At 39.4% G+C, this 20,608-nt stretch overlaps 1 protein-coding gene across 2 annotated transcripts; it reads left to right on the top strand.

Moving 5' to 3' along the window:
- Positions 690–17,197, top strand: NUP50 (nucleoporin 50). Of its 2 annotated transcripts, none has more exons than XM_021392971.1 (8): positions 690–1,025; positions 3,795–3,873; positions 5,057–5,140; positions 7,159–7,351; positions 8,154–8,813; positions 9,795–9,873; positions 11,391–11,509; positions 13,294–17,197. In XM_021392971.1, exons 2-8 carry the CDS (start codon positions 3,805–3,807, stop codon positions 13,494–13,496), a joined length of 1,407 nt encoding a protein of 468 aa, XP_021248646.1. In that variant the 5' UTR covers positions 690–1,025; positions 3,795–3,804; the 3' UTR covers positions 13,497–17,197. The 2 variants fall into 2 exon arrangements, with proteins under 2 accessions (XP_021248646.1, XP_021248655.1); XM_021392980.1 differs by lacking the exon at positions 690–1,025 and adding an exon at positions 1,140–1,361.

Here is a 20,608-nt window from a genome sequence, read left to right on the forward strand (position 1 = left end):
ATAACAGCCTTAACATTTGAAAATATATCATTTCAAGGTTGAAACTCAGTAACACAACTGGGAACAGCTCTCTGTTTCAGGAATCTTAGGATCCTAGATAGGATAGAAATCAGAGTTATCTACTGGGAGAGTTTTTTTCTCTCCTACATATTGAACTTGTAATAGAAGAGCATGTTCTGACTGCTTCTATTTTCAGCTACTCTTTTAAGGTTATACAGGCACCGTATGTGATGCAAACTCTTTTGGAGACACTGTTGTCAAGCTACAGGAGAGGCTGTTACTTCACGCTGTATTTAACCCCAATTACTATCACGCCATGCGGAGAAAAGGCCATAAGTGATGCAACAAGCGAGCTTTGTAGGTCAGCCAGGCACAGGGCCGGGCAAACAACTCCTGCTGCTGCCCCAAACCGGACGTGAGTGCAACGACTCGTGACTCAGTGGAGCTGCGCGCAGCCGGAGAGAGCAGGCGGCCGCGCATGAGCTACACTCCACGAGGCGACCGACTTCTCCTCAGAGAAACAACGCCAGCTCCAACAGCCGGCGCCGGCGGCAGGAAGAACGTGCCTATGTCACGCGACAGCGAATTTGAATGAGCGGCGCGAGACGCCAACCAGGCGCAGGAGCGGCAGGCCGCTCGCGAGACGCGCCGAGGCGAGGTCTCCCATTGGGCCGCGGCGGTCACATGTCTCGCTTTCCAACGGCCGGCGGCGGGGCAGTGGTCCGCCCCGCCCCTCCGTCCCCCGAGCGGCGGCCGCGGGGCGGGCGGCGCATGCGTACTGTGGCGACCGCAGGGCCGGCGTCTGTCTGGTTCCGAACGCCTCACGGCGGCACGAAATGGCGGCCTGACGCCAGGCTGCCAGACAGCGGGAGGAGGGAGCGGGTGGCTGAGGGCCCGGGCGGGGAATGGTGAGCGGGCTCCGGAGCCGGACAACCTGCGACTGGACTCTGCTTGCTAGCCGCAGCTTCGGCCCCGCAGCGCCGCGGCGAGCGATAGTCATCGGGCCGGGCCGCCGTGCCGCGCGGGTGAGTGGCAGCCTCCTCCCTCCCGTTCTCTCCCGCCGTTGCTGCCGGGCTCCCGGCCCCGCTGTAACCGCCCGGCTCCGCGGCTCTGCGGCAGGGTGAGGCCGGGGCTGCGGGGACCCGTGCCCGGCGGGATGGCGCCTGCCCGCAGCGGCTCCGGGCGGCCCTGCAGGCCCCACCGCGTGGGAACGAGCGGGACGAGATCGCCTCCCCTCGGGGAGGGGCTGCGGACGGGAGAGGGGTGACCTGGTTGGACGTGTCACCCCAGTAGGCGGCCAGCGGATCAAAAAGCAGATTAGCGTTGGCAGCGGGAGTAACGCCGGGTAGCGAGCTCACTCTGTAAGCCGCGCGGGTCCGGGTAGGCTCGCGACTTTAAGGGGCGGGTGGCATTTTGAGGAACTGCGCTGGGGGAAGGCAGCAATACGTTCAGGAAGGGCAGAGCTCCCATTTAATCGCTGTGGAGGGAGGAACTGACGGTGTTCTTCGAGTCTGCTGCTAGGCTTTTGCAGAGGAAGCGACGGAACTGCGTGTTAAACCGAAAGAAGCCGTGTTGAAACAGCGCGCTTTTTGAGGAAGCGAGAAGCCTGGCTCAGCTGCCCCGTGCCCTGTGACTTCCGGGCCTGATGGAGGGCGGCAGCAGCTTCCTGCTTAAGAGCAGGGGTGAAAAAAGCACCGTAATGCTGGTTGTGCATCCCCACACTAGTTGGCTTAAGGCTCCTGAGTACTATTGGGATGTGAGTGTCTTCTGTCACTCCCACATCTGAGGTTGTAAGTTGTGACAGTGCAACTTTTTAACCTCTATTGTAGAAATTATATTGTGAAATGTAAGAAAAGTTCTCATAATACTATGTTAAAGAATGCTGCAGGTACTAGGTGGGTTGTAGTAGCTCAACAAAACATCTGTGCAGTGCTTTTTAAATAAAAAGCTGTTTCTCATTATCCTCCCATCTCTACCTGTGTGGAACATTTGTGACAGAAAAATCCGGAAGGTTGTACTGTACCTAAAAAATAACATAGAGATCGTTTTGCATTGCTTCCTGTTTCACAGGTTAGAAATGCCTAGAATCCTTTTGCTGCTGTCTTCATGTAAGTTAGATTGTCTTGTCAGCTCCTATTTTCAGAGCTGACCTAGAGAAATCAGGTGAAGACAGGTAGGTTTAAGGAACCTGGAGCCTGGGCCAATTGGTTTTCCACTTTTTCCTTATAGTGGAGAACAGGCTTTCTGGTTAATATAGTGCTTGTAATGCTTCAGTGGCTGTCATTAAGACTTGTAATGTGATCTTCTGTGGAATCTGATGGAGTAACTCTAGGTTAGTCTCATGAGCCTTTGAGCTGTTGCTGCTGCCAATGAGACACAATCTTGCCTTCCTCTGGGGGCAAGTGTTTGTGTACCCTTGTGGGAAACCGCATAGGGGAGCCAATTTTAAAATAAATATTTTTAGTTTTTTCATTGGGTTAATTTAAACAGTTACCTCGTCTGCAAAGAATCACGTAGTGCATGGAAGGACCTATTTTTTTCCAGCAGAGTGGGGCTTATGCCATTTTAAAGCATTTACATAAACAGTTTTTTGTTTCTGTCCTTTTAAAAGATCCTAATAACTTGCCTTATGAAATTCATGGCTTTCAGTCATGAGCTCTGTAACCTGCTATGCAGCTGGATTTACTGTTCTGCTTAAAAAATAATAATAATTGGCTAAACAAGATGTTCTGTAATTACTTATTATCATGTTTGGCTTTAATTCCACGAACAGTTGAATTTCAGTTTTTTTCTGGACCAGCTTAAGAGGGCTTTTTGAGGAATTTCATTTCTTGCGCTTGCTTAAGACTTGTATTGCTACAGAACTATATATTTGAAAAGCTTTCATATCTAATGCCAGATAAAGTCATCATCAAAACTTCTTTCCATATCAGATTTGAATGTCATTATTTGCCAAATCTTTCAGGTAAAATAACGTACCTGGATTCATTCTTTGTTTTTGAACACAGCTGATGGGTTTACAAAAATGGAAATCAGAAGTTAAAACCACAGATATTACTTCTCCAAAGTTGCTTCTGCAGTTGACTAGCGAAATTACAGTTAGCTGCATACAGTAATAGCTTTAATACCCCTGATACACTTAGGTGTTCTTTAGAAGAAAAGTCATCTGATTTATTTGCAATAGAATTTTTCAGCATTCTAATTAGTAATGTCCTAGCAATCTGGTTCTTTGTAGGAGGGTATTGTTTTCATCCGTACCCAAAATGAACTGGCAGTCCAGATGCTTCAGTTGGTCCTTATCAGCATTGATGTTAGGTGCTGTCAAGAAGCTTTTCTCTTGCAAGGCTGTTGGTGTTTACCTGGGTATCCTGAAGAAAGATGGACTGGGATAAGTAATCTTTTAACTAGATCCCTTTATGTGTTTTTGTTGGTTTTTTTGCAGCCTGTCAGCATAAATGGTGACAAGGTATGGAATACAGGACTGAAAGGATTTTTTCTAGCCTGCTCTGCTGCTAAAGAAAAATTACCCTGTGATTGAACTGCATATTTTTATTGTTGCTTAAATTTAGTATCTAGTATGGCTAATAACCACAACTCCAGTTTCATATGCTGTGTTGACTGTTGTTGCAACAAATGTTAAAAACACTTGGTTTTCAACTGTTGTTCCAATTTTGACTGACTTCTTTGTGAACTCTGATTCCAATTACTTGTTCTGAATAACAAAAGTTGAACATCCCTGCTGCTTAGAATTACTGGGCAATTGATTCTATGCATTTCTGATAATTTTTCTACAGGTGTGGAAAAATGGCGAAGAGAATTGCAGAAAAGGAACTGACTGACAGAAACTGGGATCAAGAAGATGAAGCTGAGGAGGTAAAAGTATACATTAGATTCCTCACCCCTACTCCTAGCAGATAGTTATTTACATGTAGATTTTATTCATCTTGCGGGTAAAATCTACAGTAAAATTTGTTAGAAGTGTAGTAATTATTGATGATTTTGTAGAAATCCATGTTTTTTTTTGTTGTTGTTTGCTTGTTTTTAAAGCTTCCATTATATGCAGACCATATGGAAAAGCAGCTTTTAATAGTCACCAGCTTAGAGGAAAGGAACCTTACATTTCTAAAGGGAAACCTGGGCTTGTTAGGATGTCTAATATTTTTGAACTGTTCAACTGTATGATGGATATTTATGCAGTTCACAAGAAAATGGTCTTGATTTCTTAAAATAGGTGACTAAGCTTCGCAGACATAATGCAGTCTAGATATTTTCTTCATATCTTTCCTGGCCTTTTTTTTTTTTTTAAATAGGTCAGTAATAGCTACTCCAAACTAACATATTTCTGATATTGCTTAGCACAGTGTCCCTACACAGCCACAGAACTTAAGCAAGCAGTCAAGTGACATATTTCATTTGGTTGTAAAAAGAGACTTTCATGTTTAGTATCTCGTATTTATTTAAGGCATGTGTTTTTATCTCTAAACAAACTGTGCTAGTTTCTGTGCTACTAAAAAAAAATGCTTAGGCTTATAGAATGTAAGAAAGAGAACTGATAGTACTTTTCCAGAAATCCGATATAAGAAAACTTATTCTTGGGTAGTAATTAGTCATTAGCTACCTTTACCAATACTTCTGCGAATTGTGGAAGACTGACAGTATATCTCAATATACTTTCTCCAAACTAAATATTGTTTGTAACAGTGTAACTGTTACTGATAGAGTACCTTCAGCAAAGATAGTTTCCTTGTTTTTAGAAAAAAAAAAAAATTGAATTACTTGCCATAGTAAAATTGAGATTGCAGTCTGTATAAAGAGAAATTGAATGCAAAGCAGGAAAAACAGAGCTGTGAAATATCAGCTAATCATCCCAGCACCTGACAAGCTAATACCAGTACTTCAATATTCCTCACGTTTTTATTTGTTTTCCTACTTGTTAGGGAGAATTGTTACAGTTGTGTTCAAAAACATATCTCAGGATTTCAGTCATCTCTTCAGACTGTGACAACTTCATGTATTCTGAGAGTTTCACTAATAATTCTATATCTTTTTCTCAAAGGTGGGAACCTTCTCAGTGGCTAGCGAGGAAGTCCTGAAAAACAGAGCTATTAAAAAAGCAAAGCGTCAGAACGTTGGATCAGAGGTAATGTAATCACTGAACATTAGTATTATAGTTTCAGTCAGTTGCAAAATACGACATCTGCGTTCAAGTCTTTATTTACTTGGGCTTGTAATAATGCTATATAAAGCTATCATTTTAAAGGTATATGCAACTAGCCAACTGCTCCATTTGCAATCCTGGCAGAGGTAGGAGCCTGGAAATGGAGCATGGAAGCACTAGTTACTCATACTGGAGGGCTGGGGGATGTCCAAGGCAGCAAAAGCCAAATTATTAAGTTGGTCTTAGAGTGAAAGAAATGTCTTATTTTAAAAACAGTACTTTTTCCCCTTCAAGACCTTTAGTGTGACGTACTTTTTGCAATAACAAATTGAATGTAGAAAGAAAGCTGGCCTTTCTTAGAGGAACTTTCACAGGAACTTTCTTAGTTCCTGTGAAAGCATTAAACCAATCTGAACAAAGTTTAGTCCTTTATAGAAATCCTTTGCTTTGTCATGCATCTTTCTGTGAAACTTTCTTTCAAGATTGCACACTCCATGTTAGGAACTGGACAATTCTTACCTACCATCCAGATTGCTTTTAGGTAGGACAAGACTAGGCTCAATTATGAGCTGTGTAGCTTTTTCATATGCTCTTCTTTTTCCTTCTGTCCAAGCAATATAAATGTGGCAGCTGTCCCATCTCACTTTTGCCTATGGTAGTTTTAGCCACAGATGTGGTAGAGGATGCAGCTATTTAAGAACTCTAATGGAAAGAGGATTATAGTGATATTAAGAAAAAAAAAAAAAACACAAAAACCAGTACCTTGGACAGGAAGGATTGAGGGGCAAAATAAAATGGAAAGACAGAATTGGTTGAGAACGGGGACCAGATGATTGCAGAAGAAATGGTCGTAAGGCCAGGATTCAGCTGTCATATATCAGAATTCGAAGAAGTCTGATAGGCTAGACAAAGTCTAAAAAGCAGGAGAGATGTCAGCATAGCAGAGTCTGCAAGATAAACCTGTGAAACATTTACAACAAGATAAACTCAGAGTTTACTGAAGTTCATAAATGGAACAAGCAGAATGCTGCAAAGACAAAAGAGACTGCAATTTAACTGGGTTGTCTGGAGAGAGGTAGGACTGAACAAAGAGAGATGGGATAAAAACAGTTAGCTAGAAATGAGAAACAGAGGACCAAACTGGTAAAGGTGAAGCACAAAGGGAAACAGAAAGAGCCAAGGCCTGCAGGGCCAGGTAGTGAAAGTGAACCTAAAATTGCTGAGTTCTGCTGTTTCTCAGTGGCAAAAGCAGATGAGCCTCTGAAGATACTCTCCTTTTCCTCTGATGGCTTTCCAGAGACACTGAAAGAAGAGAAATTCTACTTCAGTAATAAATGCTCATTACCTCAAAAGATAATGCAGTAGGTAAAAGTAGCAGTGCCTGTTTGGGTGTTAAATGTGCTATATGACTGTCTTTTAAAAATGTGTAAGAAACTACATCATAAAATACTGTGGTAAGTGTTCAGAACTGGGGAATGAAAAGGTTGCAGAAAGCAAATGCGTTACATTATCACACACAGTCTGTCTTTGCTTCTCCCACCAGTCACATTGGAATAATTTTGGTAAGTCCCTTAGACATTACACAGGTGACTACAAAGTATGCTGTTACGATGAGTCTGATGAGTGCTGGACTCCAATTGTGGTTGTTCCTGAAAATAAGTCTGTAGTTATATATTGCTCCATGGTTATTTGAAGAAAACAAGATGCTATGAATGTGTGAATAATTAAACAAATGCGTCTGCTGCTCTGAACAATTTCTAAGTATCCACTTCCTGTAAATAGTTTATTTTCATTCCAGTCCTCTAAGTCTTTTAAAAATAGTAGCGGTATGTGTCATAAGGAAACTATTAATCCTGTTTACATAGCTGACTTAGAATAAGGGACGTAAGGCATGAAATGACACATTGAAATTTAATATCTAGTGGCTTTAGAAGCACAGTGATACAGTGATGCTTATAACTGATTGTCTTTTTTTTTTTTTTTTTTTTCCCCCTCTCCAGCCTGAAAGTAGAGGAGCATTTAAAGGGTTTAAAGGCTTTGTATTGCCTTCTGGAAAAGAAGGAGGTGGCTTCAGCGGGTTTGGTAATGGTGCAGGAATAAAGCCTTTAGAAGGCCTGTCTAATGGAAACAGTAGTATCTTCAGTACTCCTTTCAGCGGTTTAAAGACAACATCTGAAACAAAATCTGCATTTGGTAAGCTTTAAATAAGTACATGTTCATCAAAATGTTCAGCCATAAAATCTGTAGAGTTAATTTAATAGTGAATAAACAAATTCCAATAACCCTGTAGTTCTGTTTCGTAAAGATTTTAGACTAGTGGAGGGACGTGTTGTGAAATAAATGCAGTTTCAGGAGGTAGAAACTACAATTGGATCTAATTCTGGAGATAAATTTAGAGACAAAGGGAGTGGAAGACATTTGCTACTGTACACCCTGAATAGTATAAAAGAGCTGATAACATGTTCCAGTTAAGTAACCATCCCAATTATCTGAATCTTGGTATTAAAAAAATACCGCTAATGGAAAATATCCTTTTAGTTGGACTGACTTCTTTGTACGTTTCTTTAGTTTTGTTTTTAAAGTCTTGTTTCTGTATTATTTACTTTTTTTAAAGTCTTAAGCTTTGTTTCTTGTACATCTAGTAAGACTGACTGCAATATAAGAAGTTTCTCTCTTATACTTGCATTTTAAGATCCTAAATATTTTGGGAAATCTAACTCTAGTCTTGTGCTTTGGTATTTAGTCCCTTAACTTTACAAGCCTTACAAAGTACTTCTATCAACTTAGCAAGTTTAAATCTGTTTCATAGCATTGCCTATTTACTCAGCCTGTGCTATCTGGCACGCAGTGTTGTGATGCAATGCGCTGTACATAACTGAACACGACTTCAGTGATTTGATATAGAAATATTGAAAAAATTAGCGTAAGATTTTATGAGAACTGCTTTTTTTCTTTCTTTTGAAAGAAATTCTAAACCATGTTTTTCTTTTAATAGGATCCCCCATGTCAAATGGTCCAACTACAGCCACACTTACTGAGAAGGCGACTGCAAGCCCAAAAGTGAACGGTGGCAGCCAACCATCATCATCTGGCTATACTCAGAGTAAAGTCTGTAGCTCTAGTGTTTATCACAAACAGCTAGCAGCTTTAAACTGTTCTGTGCGTGACTGGATAGTTAAGCATGTAAACACAAACCCGCTATGTGATCTGACGCCTATCTTTAGAGACTATGAGAAGTATTTAGCAACTATTGAACAGCAACACGGAAACAGTAGTGATAGTGGCTCTGAAAACGAAAGCAACAAGACACCTGGCACACAGTCTGTTTCCACATTTGGGAATTCAAAGCTACAGCAAGGATCAACTTTTCTATTTAACAACAAAACTGAGGATGCCTCTGACAAAAAACCTGAAGTTACGTCAGAAAAAAGAGACCCATCAATAGGAGCTACGTCAAGTGTCTCATTTAATATTGGCAAGAGTGTTCACAGTTCGGGTTTGAGTTCCTTTGGTTCAGGAACACATAGTGGTTTTTCATTTTCTCCTGGGAATTCAGGTTTGTTTGGAAAAGATGCAAACCAGGCAAAGTCTGTCACTGCAGTATCCACCAATGCATTGGAAGCTCAGACAGAAAGCGGGAACAGTGACGATAAAGGTAAATTCTATGTTTAAAAATCTTTTTAATGGTAAACTGTGAATGAATATAACTTAAGAATACTGCAAAGATGAAATAATACTAAATTGAATGAGGTCATAGTTCTTGTATTTGAAAGTTGCAGAATGATGCTGCCAATGTGAAATTGTCATTATTGCATACTGCTTAAGTAACACTGAAAATGTATGATTATCAAAACGTATGCATGTCTGTCAGACTTGTTTTCTGTAATAAGTTCTGAAGCTGAACACAAGACTGAAACCAATGAAATTAAAAGCAACTGGTATGTTCATATTTGAGCCTGCAGGACACCTCAATCTTGTTGCTTTTCCCTGTAGGTTTATTAAAAGATTCCTCAATAAAATATATAAGATATGAAACACTTTCATGGATCTTATTTGGAAGACTGCAAGAGACAAAGTTGCTTGCTACAGGAAGGTTTTTAGCTAAGTTGAATATAGTTAGCTGATAGAAATGCTGTAGCAGCAGAAGGGACTGGAATGGCATAGTCCTGCCCCTCTCTTGTCTGTCGTATCTGCAGCTGAGTACCCTTTCTGAGTACCAAATTAAACTTGGCCTCACATGCTTATTATTACTGAAGGTTACTCTTTGAAATGTTAGAACCATTTTTCCCCTGAGAAACAGTTGTAGCTTAAATTTGATTTGCTAAGCTCTGTTTGCTGTGTTTTAATGTTTTTTGATTGGCTGGTGGGAGTTCGATATTTTCATCTAATTTAAGTTGAAGATGAGCATAAAGTCGCTTGAGGTATGTAGCTGGAAAAAAAAAAAAAAAGATTTTCTATAAGTGAAGCTGCCTAAGAGCCCACGCTGATTTAAGCATTTTGGCAATCACTGACGGGCTATGCATGTTTATATAAAATATATAGTGTGCATAAACTAATTCTAACACAAGCCAAAATACCTTCCAGATTATATGCTTATAACATTAACATGTAGGATGTATTGAAACTTTATTTAAAGGTGGAGAAGAGGAGGAAGAAGAGCCACCAAAAGTCATTGTTAATGAAATAAAAGAGGATGATGCTTTCTACTCAAAGAAGTAAGTGTCTTTACCTTAGAATAACAAATCATAACTTTGAGAATAAAATTTGTATCTACATTTTGCAATTAACCATAGCAGTATAAAAATTAATGATGTATGCGTTGACTTTCTAGCTTGTAAGCTATGTAGAACATGAAGTTCTGCCTGTAAAAACATTATTGCAAAGACATGTAGGATCTTACTAATATTTTCATGTCTTGAACACAGCACTGATAGCTATTTGTGATAAGGGTTTTTCTTTGTTGTTTGTAGGTTTTTTGTTTGTTTTTATAGTGATTGAAGAAATTTCTGCCTTTGTCTGTTTGTAGTTTTTTGTAATTATTGCTTGTTGAATAATGCCTTATCATAATTACAGCTGTTATTACTTAATTATTCCATGTAGATCCTGAATACAAGTCACTATATGTTTTTATTTTTTTCCTGAAAGTAACACTTGTCATTTCAGTACTGAAAGAAATAGCCTCCTTTTTCTGAACTGATACGTACCACTGTACTGCATTTTGGGGTGCTTCAGAAACAGCGTAGGTCAAAAGAGGTGATTCTCCTGTTATGTCCTAGCATTGGTGCAGCATCGTGTTGAGTATTGTGTGCAGATCTGGGCTCCACGCTACAGAAAGGATCTTTGAGTGTGTCCAGGGGAGGTCACCAAAGCCACTAAGAGGACAGGAGGGCATGTCCTGTGTAGGAGGAGCTGAGGACCAATGGGCTGTCCTGTCTGGAGGAGGCCAAGAGGCGATCTCATTGCTCTCTGCAGCTCCCTGAGGAGTGGAAGCAGAAAGAGGTGCCAGACTCTGCTCCTGTGAACTGATTGCAGGATGGGGATGGCACAGAGCTGCACCAGGGGACAGTCAGACTGGACACTAGGAAAAAATTATTTACCATGAAGGTGGTCAAGCACTGGAACAGAATGGAAGTTGGCCTCTTCTCTCTTGTAACTAGTGAGAGGACGAGGGGGAATGGCCTCAAGATGCACCAGGGGAGATTCAGGCTGGACGTTAGGAAATACTGCTTCTCCAAAAGGTGCTGAAATGGGCTGCCCAGGGAGGTGGTGGAGTCACTGACCCTGGAGATGTTCAAGAAACATTTAGATGTTGTGTTGAGAGACATGGTGTAGTGGGGTTATTGGTGGTAGGTGGATGGTTGGACTGGATGATCTTGTAGGTCTTTTCCAATCTAGCTAATTCTATGATTCCTAGTGAGGTGGTTGATGCTTCATGTCTGCTGGTGTTCAAGAGGTGTTTGTATACCACCATCAGTAATATCCTAAAACTTTTGGTTAGCCCTGAAGCATTCAGGACTCAATAATCCTTGAACGTCTCTTCCAACTGAACTGTTCTATCTGTTAGAAAATGAATAAAGCAAGGTCAGGAAGAATAAATATTTATTACTTATAGCCCAGCATGTTAACTGATTATTGTTAAACTGTTTGCTTACTGGGAGTCAGCAGTATCCCTTACTGGGGGATACTGCTATTTAGTCTCTGTACAAACTAGGTTTGCTTTTCTTGTGTACAGATGTAAACTGTTCTACAAAAAGGATAATGAATTTAAAGAAAAAGGTGTAGGAACATTACACTTAAAACCAGCAGGAAATGAAAAAACTCAACTCCTAGTCCGAGCAGATACCAATTTAGGTAAGTAAATTTCTTCCAGTAACAAATCTTGATGTAGATTCTCTGCAAAGCATTAGGATTTTGTTACATAGTATAACTGATGAGATTGCTGAATTTTTTTTCCTCTTGAATAATTTCAAAGAATTAGACACCTCTAACAAGTATTCTGAAATAATACGCATTAAGTAGTGCAAGGAAGTAAAAGCCTATGGTGTATGCTTGGGTACTTTTTTCCCTACTTTTGTTTTAGTAGCTATTCACAGCCATTCAGCAAGTCAGAGATGGAGAAGTTTGGCTTTAGGACTCCACAATCAAGTATATTTGTATCAGAGGTGTGATGAATGTATGTGAACATAATTTCTGCTACAATGCAGGCCAGCTGTCACCTGTTTTAATTGTTGAACAGCTTTGCTACATCTTCAGTACCTCACTTCAACAAATGTGAAATGGAGTTCATGTTCACTTGGCAACTTCCATAAAATACAATAAATTATGCTTATAAAAGATACGAGAACTTAAGCCATGCTGTGCCTGCAAGGCCACTGGTAAATCTTATCTCAGTTTCGCTTTATTAAACACTCTGGCAGGTCTGTAAAAAGCCCCCACAGATCTATTAGGCAAAGTTTTCAAGCGTATGGTGAGATTGGAACTCGTGTGTCAGTCACTCCTAAATCAGTGACTTATTCTGATGGAGATGGCAGGGTTTGCCACATAAAAGGCAGTTCTTCTTAGCAATAAAACTTACTGCAAGTGTATGGCAGTAATCACTTTCTTTCAGCATTTTTTAAGGATTTGAATATGCTGAATAGAGCAGGTGAAAACTTGCTTTCTCCAACTTACGTGCCCTATAACAGAAGTCTTAGTTTTAATTCACCTGATGCTAATTTTCATAATGTTGATTTACATTCCCTCTAACTTCATCTGAAGTGATATTAGGAATTTTTTTTTCTAGCAGATACACTTTAAGACATTTAGCTTGGTGACTCCAAGCACTGGTTTGTGCAAGCAGCTACAGTCATAGTGATGCACACTTTCCTTTTTGCTATCTTCACACAGTGCTGTATTACTTTGCTTAAATCTCACTGTGTTTGAAAAACTGAACTGGAAAGGAAGGCGAAGACTGACTTTTCCCTAAATACTACTACCGTGTTCTGAACTGTTTACCAGGTTTACAAAATGTGTGCATCTTCTGTTGAAGCAGATTTGAATTTGTTTGCAACTGTTTTAATAGACCACTAATACTGTGCATCTCAAACTCGCTACAAAATTTAACAAGTTGACATAGAACCATTATTAGTAGTATTAAGTGGTAGACCACATCAGCTGTGGTATATGATTTGAGGATACAAAGTATTTATTCTGTAATAATTTGACCATTTTTAGATTAATGTCTGTATGTGTGTTAAAGCTAACTTTTTGCTTTCGCTTATGAGCTATGCTTCAGAATGAGTAACTCGCATAAGCATAAACTAAGTAGTGACTCAGTTCCTTATCTGCTAATTCTCCCTTGTTCCTTCTCCCTGTGTATTTCGACTGTCATTTAATACTCCTCAGCTCCCTCCCTTTAAAGCAGGAGGATATAGTATTTTCAGAGATTCCTCCTTCCTACTGAGGAAATAAATCAGGAACAGTGGCCATTAGCAGATGCTTAAAGAAGAATAAGACAAGTATATATGACACTTTGGAAGGAAGTGCCTTTCTTCCAAACAGACTTGAATCTCTATTTAATAAGTACACTAACAACCATATTGTGAAAAAAGCTGGAAATTTGCTAATTTTAATTTTTTTTCTCCCTTCACCTGCAGGAAACATACTGTTGAATGTTTTAATTCCATCGAAGATGCCATGCACAAGAACCGGAAAAAACAATGTTCTTATAGTTTGTGTTCCTAATCCACCAATTGATGAGAACAATCCAACTGTTCCTGTCACTATGTTAATAAGGGTGAAAACAAGTGAGGACGCAGATGAATTGCACAAAATCTTACTTGAGAAGAAGGAGGCTTAAGTATTTTGCAGTCAGTGATTTGAGAAATTATTGCCAAACTGCTGCTGCTGCTGCTCTATTTTTTCTTCCATATCTTCACTTGAACACTTAACTCTTTATTCTGATACTAAGAACTACTATAGAAATTCTGGAAAAATCTGTGAGGAAAAGGTAAACTAGCTAATAAAAGTTTTAATAGAACACAAGTTTTGGACTGTGCTCCCTCATTTTTCAACATCTAAATGCAGGACTTCTTCTGGATAAACCACACAGATTTAAATTAAAGCATGTTTTTAACACTGGTCAATTTGAATGAATGGACTGAAATCAGAGTATAAAATACGGTACCAGAGATTCTTCACAGACTACGGTGCAATGCGACAGCCTCCTGTTGTGAGAGGATATTCAAATTTAACTGTTGAAACTGTTTCTGTACTCAAGATTTTTATTTTTAATTAGTCTGTCATTCTGGTGAGACTAATTTTTCAAACTGACAATGTACCCAAACAACAATGATGATGTATATTGTACTGTGTTTTAACTCCTACGAACTTGTGTGATTCTGGGACTTGGAGACTGCATCTCCAGCTATTTAATACAAAGTTAGCTTGCATAGTCTTGTTGACAGTAGTGTTTCTTAGAGAAGAACTGTCAGTTCTGTTCTTACTGTAGCAACAAGCTAATGATGTGCAATAGTATAAGCAGACAACTGGAAGACTGTTTATCTTGGACCACAACCACAGCTGGCATTTACTGGCTTCTGACAAGTCAGAGGCAAAGGCTCTTCCTTCCCTAATCTGTTGGGCTAATACTGAAATTCAGCAGAGGCAGAGCAGCAAGGGTACTTGTCATGCTAGTTGCTAGTACTTTACTGAAGATGGCTTTTCACAAAGTTCAGAATTTTTATAAATCCTCATATTATCTCTGGCCATTACCAAGAATGCATGCACAAATGTATGTCAGTAATCATCTTTCCCATCTGCTCAAACTAGAGTGCACTGCTGCACTACCTAAAGCAGTAGTTCACAGCTTTAGGATGATGAGCTTTCTGTCACAACTAGGGAGCACTCATTTAATCTGTAGCAGGTTTTAGCAGAGTTGAAATGAACCAAGTGGCAGTGATTCACAGATCCACAGAGCAGAACATTGTTTTGTTCTCGGTTTCCATCAGACCCTGTTTGGTTATTTAATCCTTTTCTTTTTCAAATCTTGTCCTAGTTGGCTGGCATCTCCCTAATAAATATTTTTCTGCTTCACTTTCATCTCTGAGAGCTATCAAAGTGCTAGATGCTAAGGTTTAATTTGAGCTGACCTCTGATTTGTTACAGTGACCAGCTCTGGGGATTTGGAAGAAACATGCCACCCTGCTTCTGGCTAATAAGGCTCAGAGGGAAAAACCGAACATTCACTAATGCAACAGCATGATGCAATTCTCACAGGGGACTATACAATCTGTAACAGTAGGAGCCTGTGGTGAGGGAAAAAGCAGTAGTACCATTTGAGTAGTTTTTTCTACCTGCTCTCCACCAGGGAGCAAATGGCTGCCTTTAGGCCTAGTTTTCTGCACAATTCAGGTGAAGGCCTTTTTTCCCCGTTAACTAAAAAGCAGGAGAAAACTATAGGATCTATAGCCCTCTTGACCAAAGTTCAAAAACAAAGGCCTTTGTTCACATTTCAGCTTCACTGAGATCACTGGAATTGCATTTTTAACACTCGAGTGTAAGGGGAGCTTAGATATTGTTTCAAGTATTATTGGAAATACGAAGTTGTGCCTTTTTTTTCTTTTTTTCCCTCGCACCCAGCTTAGTGCTCAACTATAAAAAATAATTGACATCACTTAATTTTTTTTTTTTAAAGTCTTGCTGATACCTAAACTGGAGGCCAAAAGCTGAAGGCTTTCATGGTAACTGTGTATGAATGAAAAACAGAACTATTGCCTGGAAGTTTATTATAGGCTCAGGTGTATCGTCCAAGGGCTCAGTTAATCTTGCACCTGTCTTTTAATTGTAGTGTCTTAAACCTGTCTCCATGAAGCAGCGTTTATTTTCGTTATGCATCTCACTTTAAGAGTAATCCAGTGCAGATGGTTTTAGGGGTCTTAGTTTTGTTGTTTATTTCCTAAAGCCCATGGGTACATAACTTACTGCATATCCATTCAAGTGTGGACCAGTTAAAGCAGTTAAGAGACAAGCTGAGCTTCCTAGGTCTCCTTAATGACTTACCTCCGAAGTGAGGCAGTCGCAGGGTTTTGCACATGTCTTTGGCCCAATTCTAAAACTGTCTAGTGCATCTTTGTCGTGTTTTCAAGGGTGGCCATTCTGAGGATGAGCACGGAGTCTAAGATAAACAGAGTAATAGAATATGTTGATACGCTGGAGAACAGTATTCATGGTAGCAAGCAATATCTTCTCTTAGCTGTGGGAAAGACTAATAGAGATGAGACATCAAAATTCTTTAGCAATGTACTTATTTATCAGTAAAGCCTAGGAAAGGGTAATAGAAATCTTGTGTTAACTACAGTGTCAGATATATGTATAAACATGGTTTTAAAAATGGGAAAGTTTAACTGCAAATTAGATATTTAATCAACATCATTCTTAGTGACTCTGCAATTATCTGGACTATGAAGCAGGAGAAACAAGTCAAACGTTTCACTTGGTGTTCAATTACAAAGCACAATCCTTAGTACTGTTACTAAAACAAATCTGTGATGAACCTCCAGTTTCTCTTTAAATATTAAAATAGATATTTTTTAAAAGCCAGGGATTATTACATAGAAAACTACAGACTAAAATGAATTAAAAGCAAGTTAGCGGAGAGAACAGAAATCAATTTATGCCTCCCTAAGTGTCTACACAAGGAAGGACTTTGATCAGAATTCCAGTTCAATGAGGCATTCCTGTATCGTGGTTGATACTTAATACATTTAACAGCTAGATAGCAGATAGCTTATGTTAAAGATCTAAGTTTCCTCCCCTAATTTGAGTTAATGCCTAGACTGTTAAAGCTGTACATAGGTGTTGGAGTGTCTAATGGATGATGATATGCATTCTTCCTTTTGCTGCAATTTTGAAATTTCAGCAGCTTGGAAGCCTCTTCCCTCCCACCTTTCTACTCCCTGAAAAAGAAAGTGAAGATCTCAGCTTCTTTTACTTCTCAGAACCATCTCTAAGAGAGATTATTACAGTTGTTGTGAATTTTATTTTAAAATACCAAATTGCTATTTGCAGGTCTTTTGTAATGTACTTAAATGATCTATTTGGGAACACAACAGCATCTTCTTACAATCTCTTTTTGCTGATGGACACAAAAACTTAAATCTATAGTTTAAATGAAGATGTTTCAGAACATAAACCAATTAGGAGGTAGGCTTTAGTAGCAGGAACTCCAGTTCAGCTCCCTTTGCAGCACTGTAACACTTAAAATGTTCTTGAGGACTTAACTTTCTGATGCCTTAACTTATTTGCATCTGCTAAAATTTTGTAGCTGGTGCCTGTGTGCAAAAATTTACTGTCATTAAACAATTTTAAGTGGCATGAATTAGTATAAATTCAATGAAAATGCTGAATGTGATGGTCTCTTAATAGATTTCAAATTGCTCTGAGTTTTTCAATGGATACTTAATTTTCACATAACTTGTAACAATGTTTTCATTAGTTCTAATGCATTGAGGAAGTGTACAAAAATCCATGAAAAATGTGAATAAATGAATGAGAGAAGTGTCTTGTGTGTATCCCTTTCACTTGGACTGTGAGCACTAGGAATAGAAGGAATTTCACGTTGAGCTGCTTGCAGGTGAGCTGCCTAGGCAGTCCTGCACGCTGCCACACTGCTGCTATCCCATCACCAAAGGCTCAGTCAGCAAAATACTGTCCTGACACAAGGTTAAGTAAGAGCTAGGGCGGCCTTTTATTTGACAGAAATATTAATTCTTACATGTTAAGAGAATTACCGTGGGGACTGAAATCCAAAAATCTCTCCAGCTTGAACATTAGAAGATTTAATATGAGAAGTGGTCAACTGTTTGCCTGACAGTGTCCAGTACACGGCATTTTTAGATCCAGCCTAAAATAGCTCCACCCAAAAGCAAGGCCATAAAGTGATTCTTAGCTTTACTGTTTTGTGACAGTATGCTAAACACCAAAACCAAATAAAAACAGATTTGTAGATAAAAGCTAAGTGCATACGACAGCTTTCCAGTGCACCACGAACCGCTGAGACCATGAGACCTGTCATACAACTGTGCTTTCTCCCATTAGCCACTATTGTGCTGTTCAGCCCTACCTCGGTTCTCTCTGCAGTTCTGGATCTGTCCATTCCCACAAACGGGAGCTGCTTCTTGCATGAGGCTGTAATTACTGGTCAGCAAATGTTACCTTGATTTTAATGCAGATAATGAAGTTCCTAACCCAGCACAGAATTTCATGTTCATTTGTACAAGTTACCTAATGTCAGTTTTGAACAAGTTCATAAAATACAGATAACTTCCTGCATCTTCCATCATCCTCCAACCCCAGATGTTGCTGAAAACTTGAGTTAAGATATTATACCGCACTGCATATAATACTGCAGTGTATCCAGAGCGAAAAACAACAACAAACTTTTAGATGATTTAACAATAAGAAAGCAAAAGTAGTGTAGTACTGGCTCAGGGTGAAAAGATTAGGTTTAGACTAATATGTCTTCATTTGAAAGTGCGTAACATCAAGAAAAAAGTTTCATGAAAAATACAAAGAGTAAATTGAATACAACCATTGTGCAAATTAATAAATGTAACAAAAATAAAAAGATGGCAGCACCTCCAATCTTCTAGAGAACTTGTGGCTTCAGGAACTCTAAGCCAACCAAAGGTTTTGCCACTCACTTGCAAACCAGAAAACAGCAAAAATGATAAAGCAGAAGACAGCAACTCCTGAATATCCAGACTAAAATCGCAGCAGTTCAAGAACAGTCTGTATTATCAAAATCAATCTCTTTCCTAGTCCAGCAGGGAAACACCCCTCAGAGCAGACTGGTCACAGCAAGACTCAGCAGACTGGACTCAGCAGACTGAGTCACAGAGAAGAACAGATCCATCCAAAAAGCATGTTAACTATAAGCTACGCACATATTATATGCTATAAAAACAAGTGAAGCTGACAACTAGACTTTACCATAATACAAATAACACAGCCCCAGACAGATGATGGGTTCTAATCATTCTAGTGCTAAAGACAAACTGAAAGCTAAATTAAAAGCAACAGCCAGTTGAGCAGTTTTGAGTACACAGCCTTCCAGATGACACAACATTTTAAACAGTGAAAGAGTTCAGACTCACTTCAAAGAAAGGACACGTGACAAAGTTTAGGCACAGAAGAGCAACAAACTTCCTTGGCTATTCAGTAGGCAGTGAGTGGATGACAAACCCCTGCACCACTCTGCAAGTTATGGTACATATCTGCATAAAACAGGAGTGGCACACAAGAACCAAAAGGATGGTGATGCTACACAACATGAGAATACAGCCAGAAGAAAATTACACTGACAGTCACTGCCACACTTTTCCAAGTTTCTAGCAGGCTTCTGCTCAGGTAACATGCTGTTCATCTCTCAAAGACAGAAGATACAAATCCTTCTATTTGTACCCCAAAATCCTGAATATTAGTAAGCATTATAATCAAAATAAGTATTCATTTTCACCAGTTCTGTGGGACTTACAATTGGGAACACAACAACCTTTACTGAGAGGTCATGCAGAAATTGGTCATCTCTGGAAATCAGCACAGGCTTTAAAGATGCTAGAATTTGCCTGCCCAGGTAATAAACTCTGTGTAGAAGTTTCTGACTTTGGTTTGCTATCTTTTATCATAAGTGACATAACATGACATAAGATTTTGTTTCAGTTATGGTTTTGGAACCCCACCTAAACTGGTGGGTACTTCACACATTCCTCTTACCTGCAAATGGTAATTCTGTTGACTGCAATCCCACAGAAAACCTGCAGAGGGTTTCTCCACTGTAAAAAGCAAATAGCCACTACTGAAGAGAAAACCATAGGTCACATACCAAATCCAACATCACTGACAGTTTATGAAATCAAGTGTTTTCCTACCTTTAAAATGAAGTCTGAATGATTGCTGTGAATCATCACCTATGCCTGGGATATAAGAAGGTCAGCAGGTTAACTATGGATATACTTAACAGGAAGTATGGAATTCAGAATTCCTCGCAGGGAACCAAGTTTAAACAACAGCTCTTCTTGTTCCTTGACGATCTTTTTTTTTTTTTTCCAAGCACAATGTAATGCCACGCTTGCAGGGAAAAGCAGGGATGGAGGAGTGGGCTCTACCGACTTCCTCATTTTCAAGAGCAAAGGAATGCATCCAGACAAAGTGAAGGCATAAGGCACTCGATTCCTAGGTGGCATCAGGTTTTGATGAACACATTGGTTTGCATATGAATTAAAGTTTGCATGAATTAATCAACGCCACCACCTTAGATCTGTAATTGGCGTTTGTGTTTTATTTTAACTATTTTTATGTGGAAGCCTTCCCCTGAAGCAGCCTACTGTGAAACGTTAGTCACAGAAGTCAACTAGAGAGAGAAGATGCATTGTCTTGCAATTCTTTAAATAAAGACTCAATGTCACTAAGTACAACTTAAGGTAGCACAAGCAGGTAAGAGCTAAAGAGCAATCTTATTTTAACAATACTGTACAAAACCGTATTGAAGTTCTTCCTAAATTTATCAGGAAGAAATCCCTGTAGCCAACCACCTCTCAATATTACACTCTAGTCAAGCCTAAATACTTACGGCTACCTAGCTTAGTTTAAAAAAAAAACAAAAAACACCTGTTTAGAAGAGCTGGTTTACTGTTGTTTGGTTTTGGTTTGTTGTTGGCTTTTTTTTTGTTTGTTTTCTGTGGGTTATTTTCATTTTTTTGTTGTTGTTTCATTTTGTTTTTATTTTCAATGTCAGCATCTAATGGAAAACTCAAACTTTTATAACAAACTCAGAAGCACAGTGACTTGAACCTTCTTACCCTCTAGACAATGTGATTGAGCAAGCAGAGGCAAAGTTAGGCTTTGCCCAAAGTGGAAGAAAAATGAAGAGTAGACAGGTTACCTTTTCTTATGAGTGTCCATTTGGCAATG

This window comes from Numida meleagris, chromosome 1, assembly GCF_002078875.1.
Source record: "Numida meleagris isolate 19003 breed g44 Domestic line chromosome 1, NumMel1.0, whole genome shotgun sequence".
Taxonomy (NCBI): Eukaryota; Metazoa; Chordata; class Aves; order Galliformes; family Numididae; genus Numida; species Numida meleagris.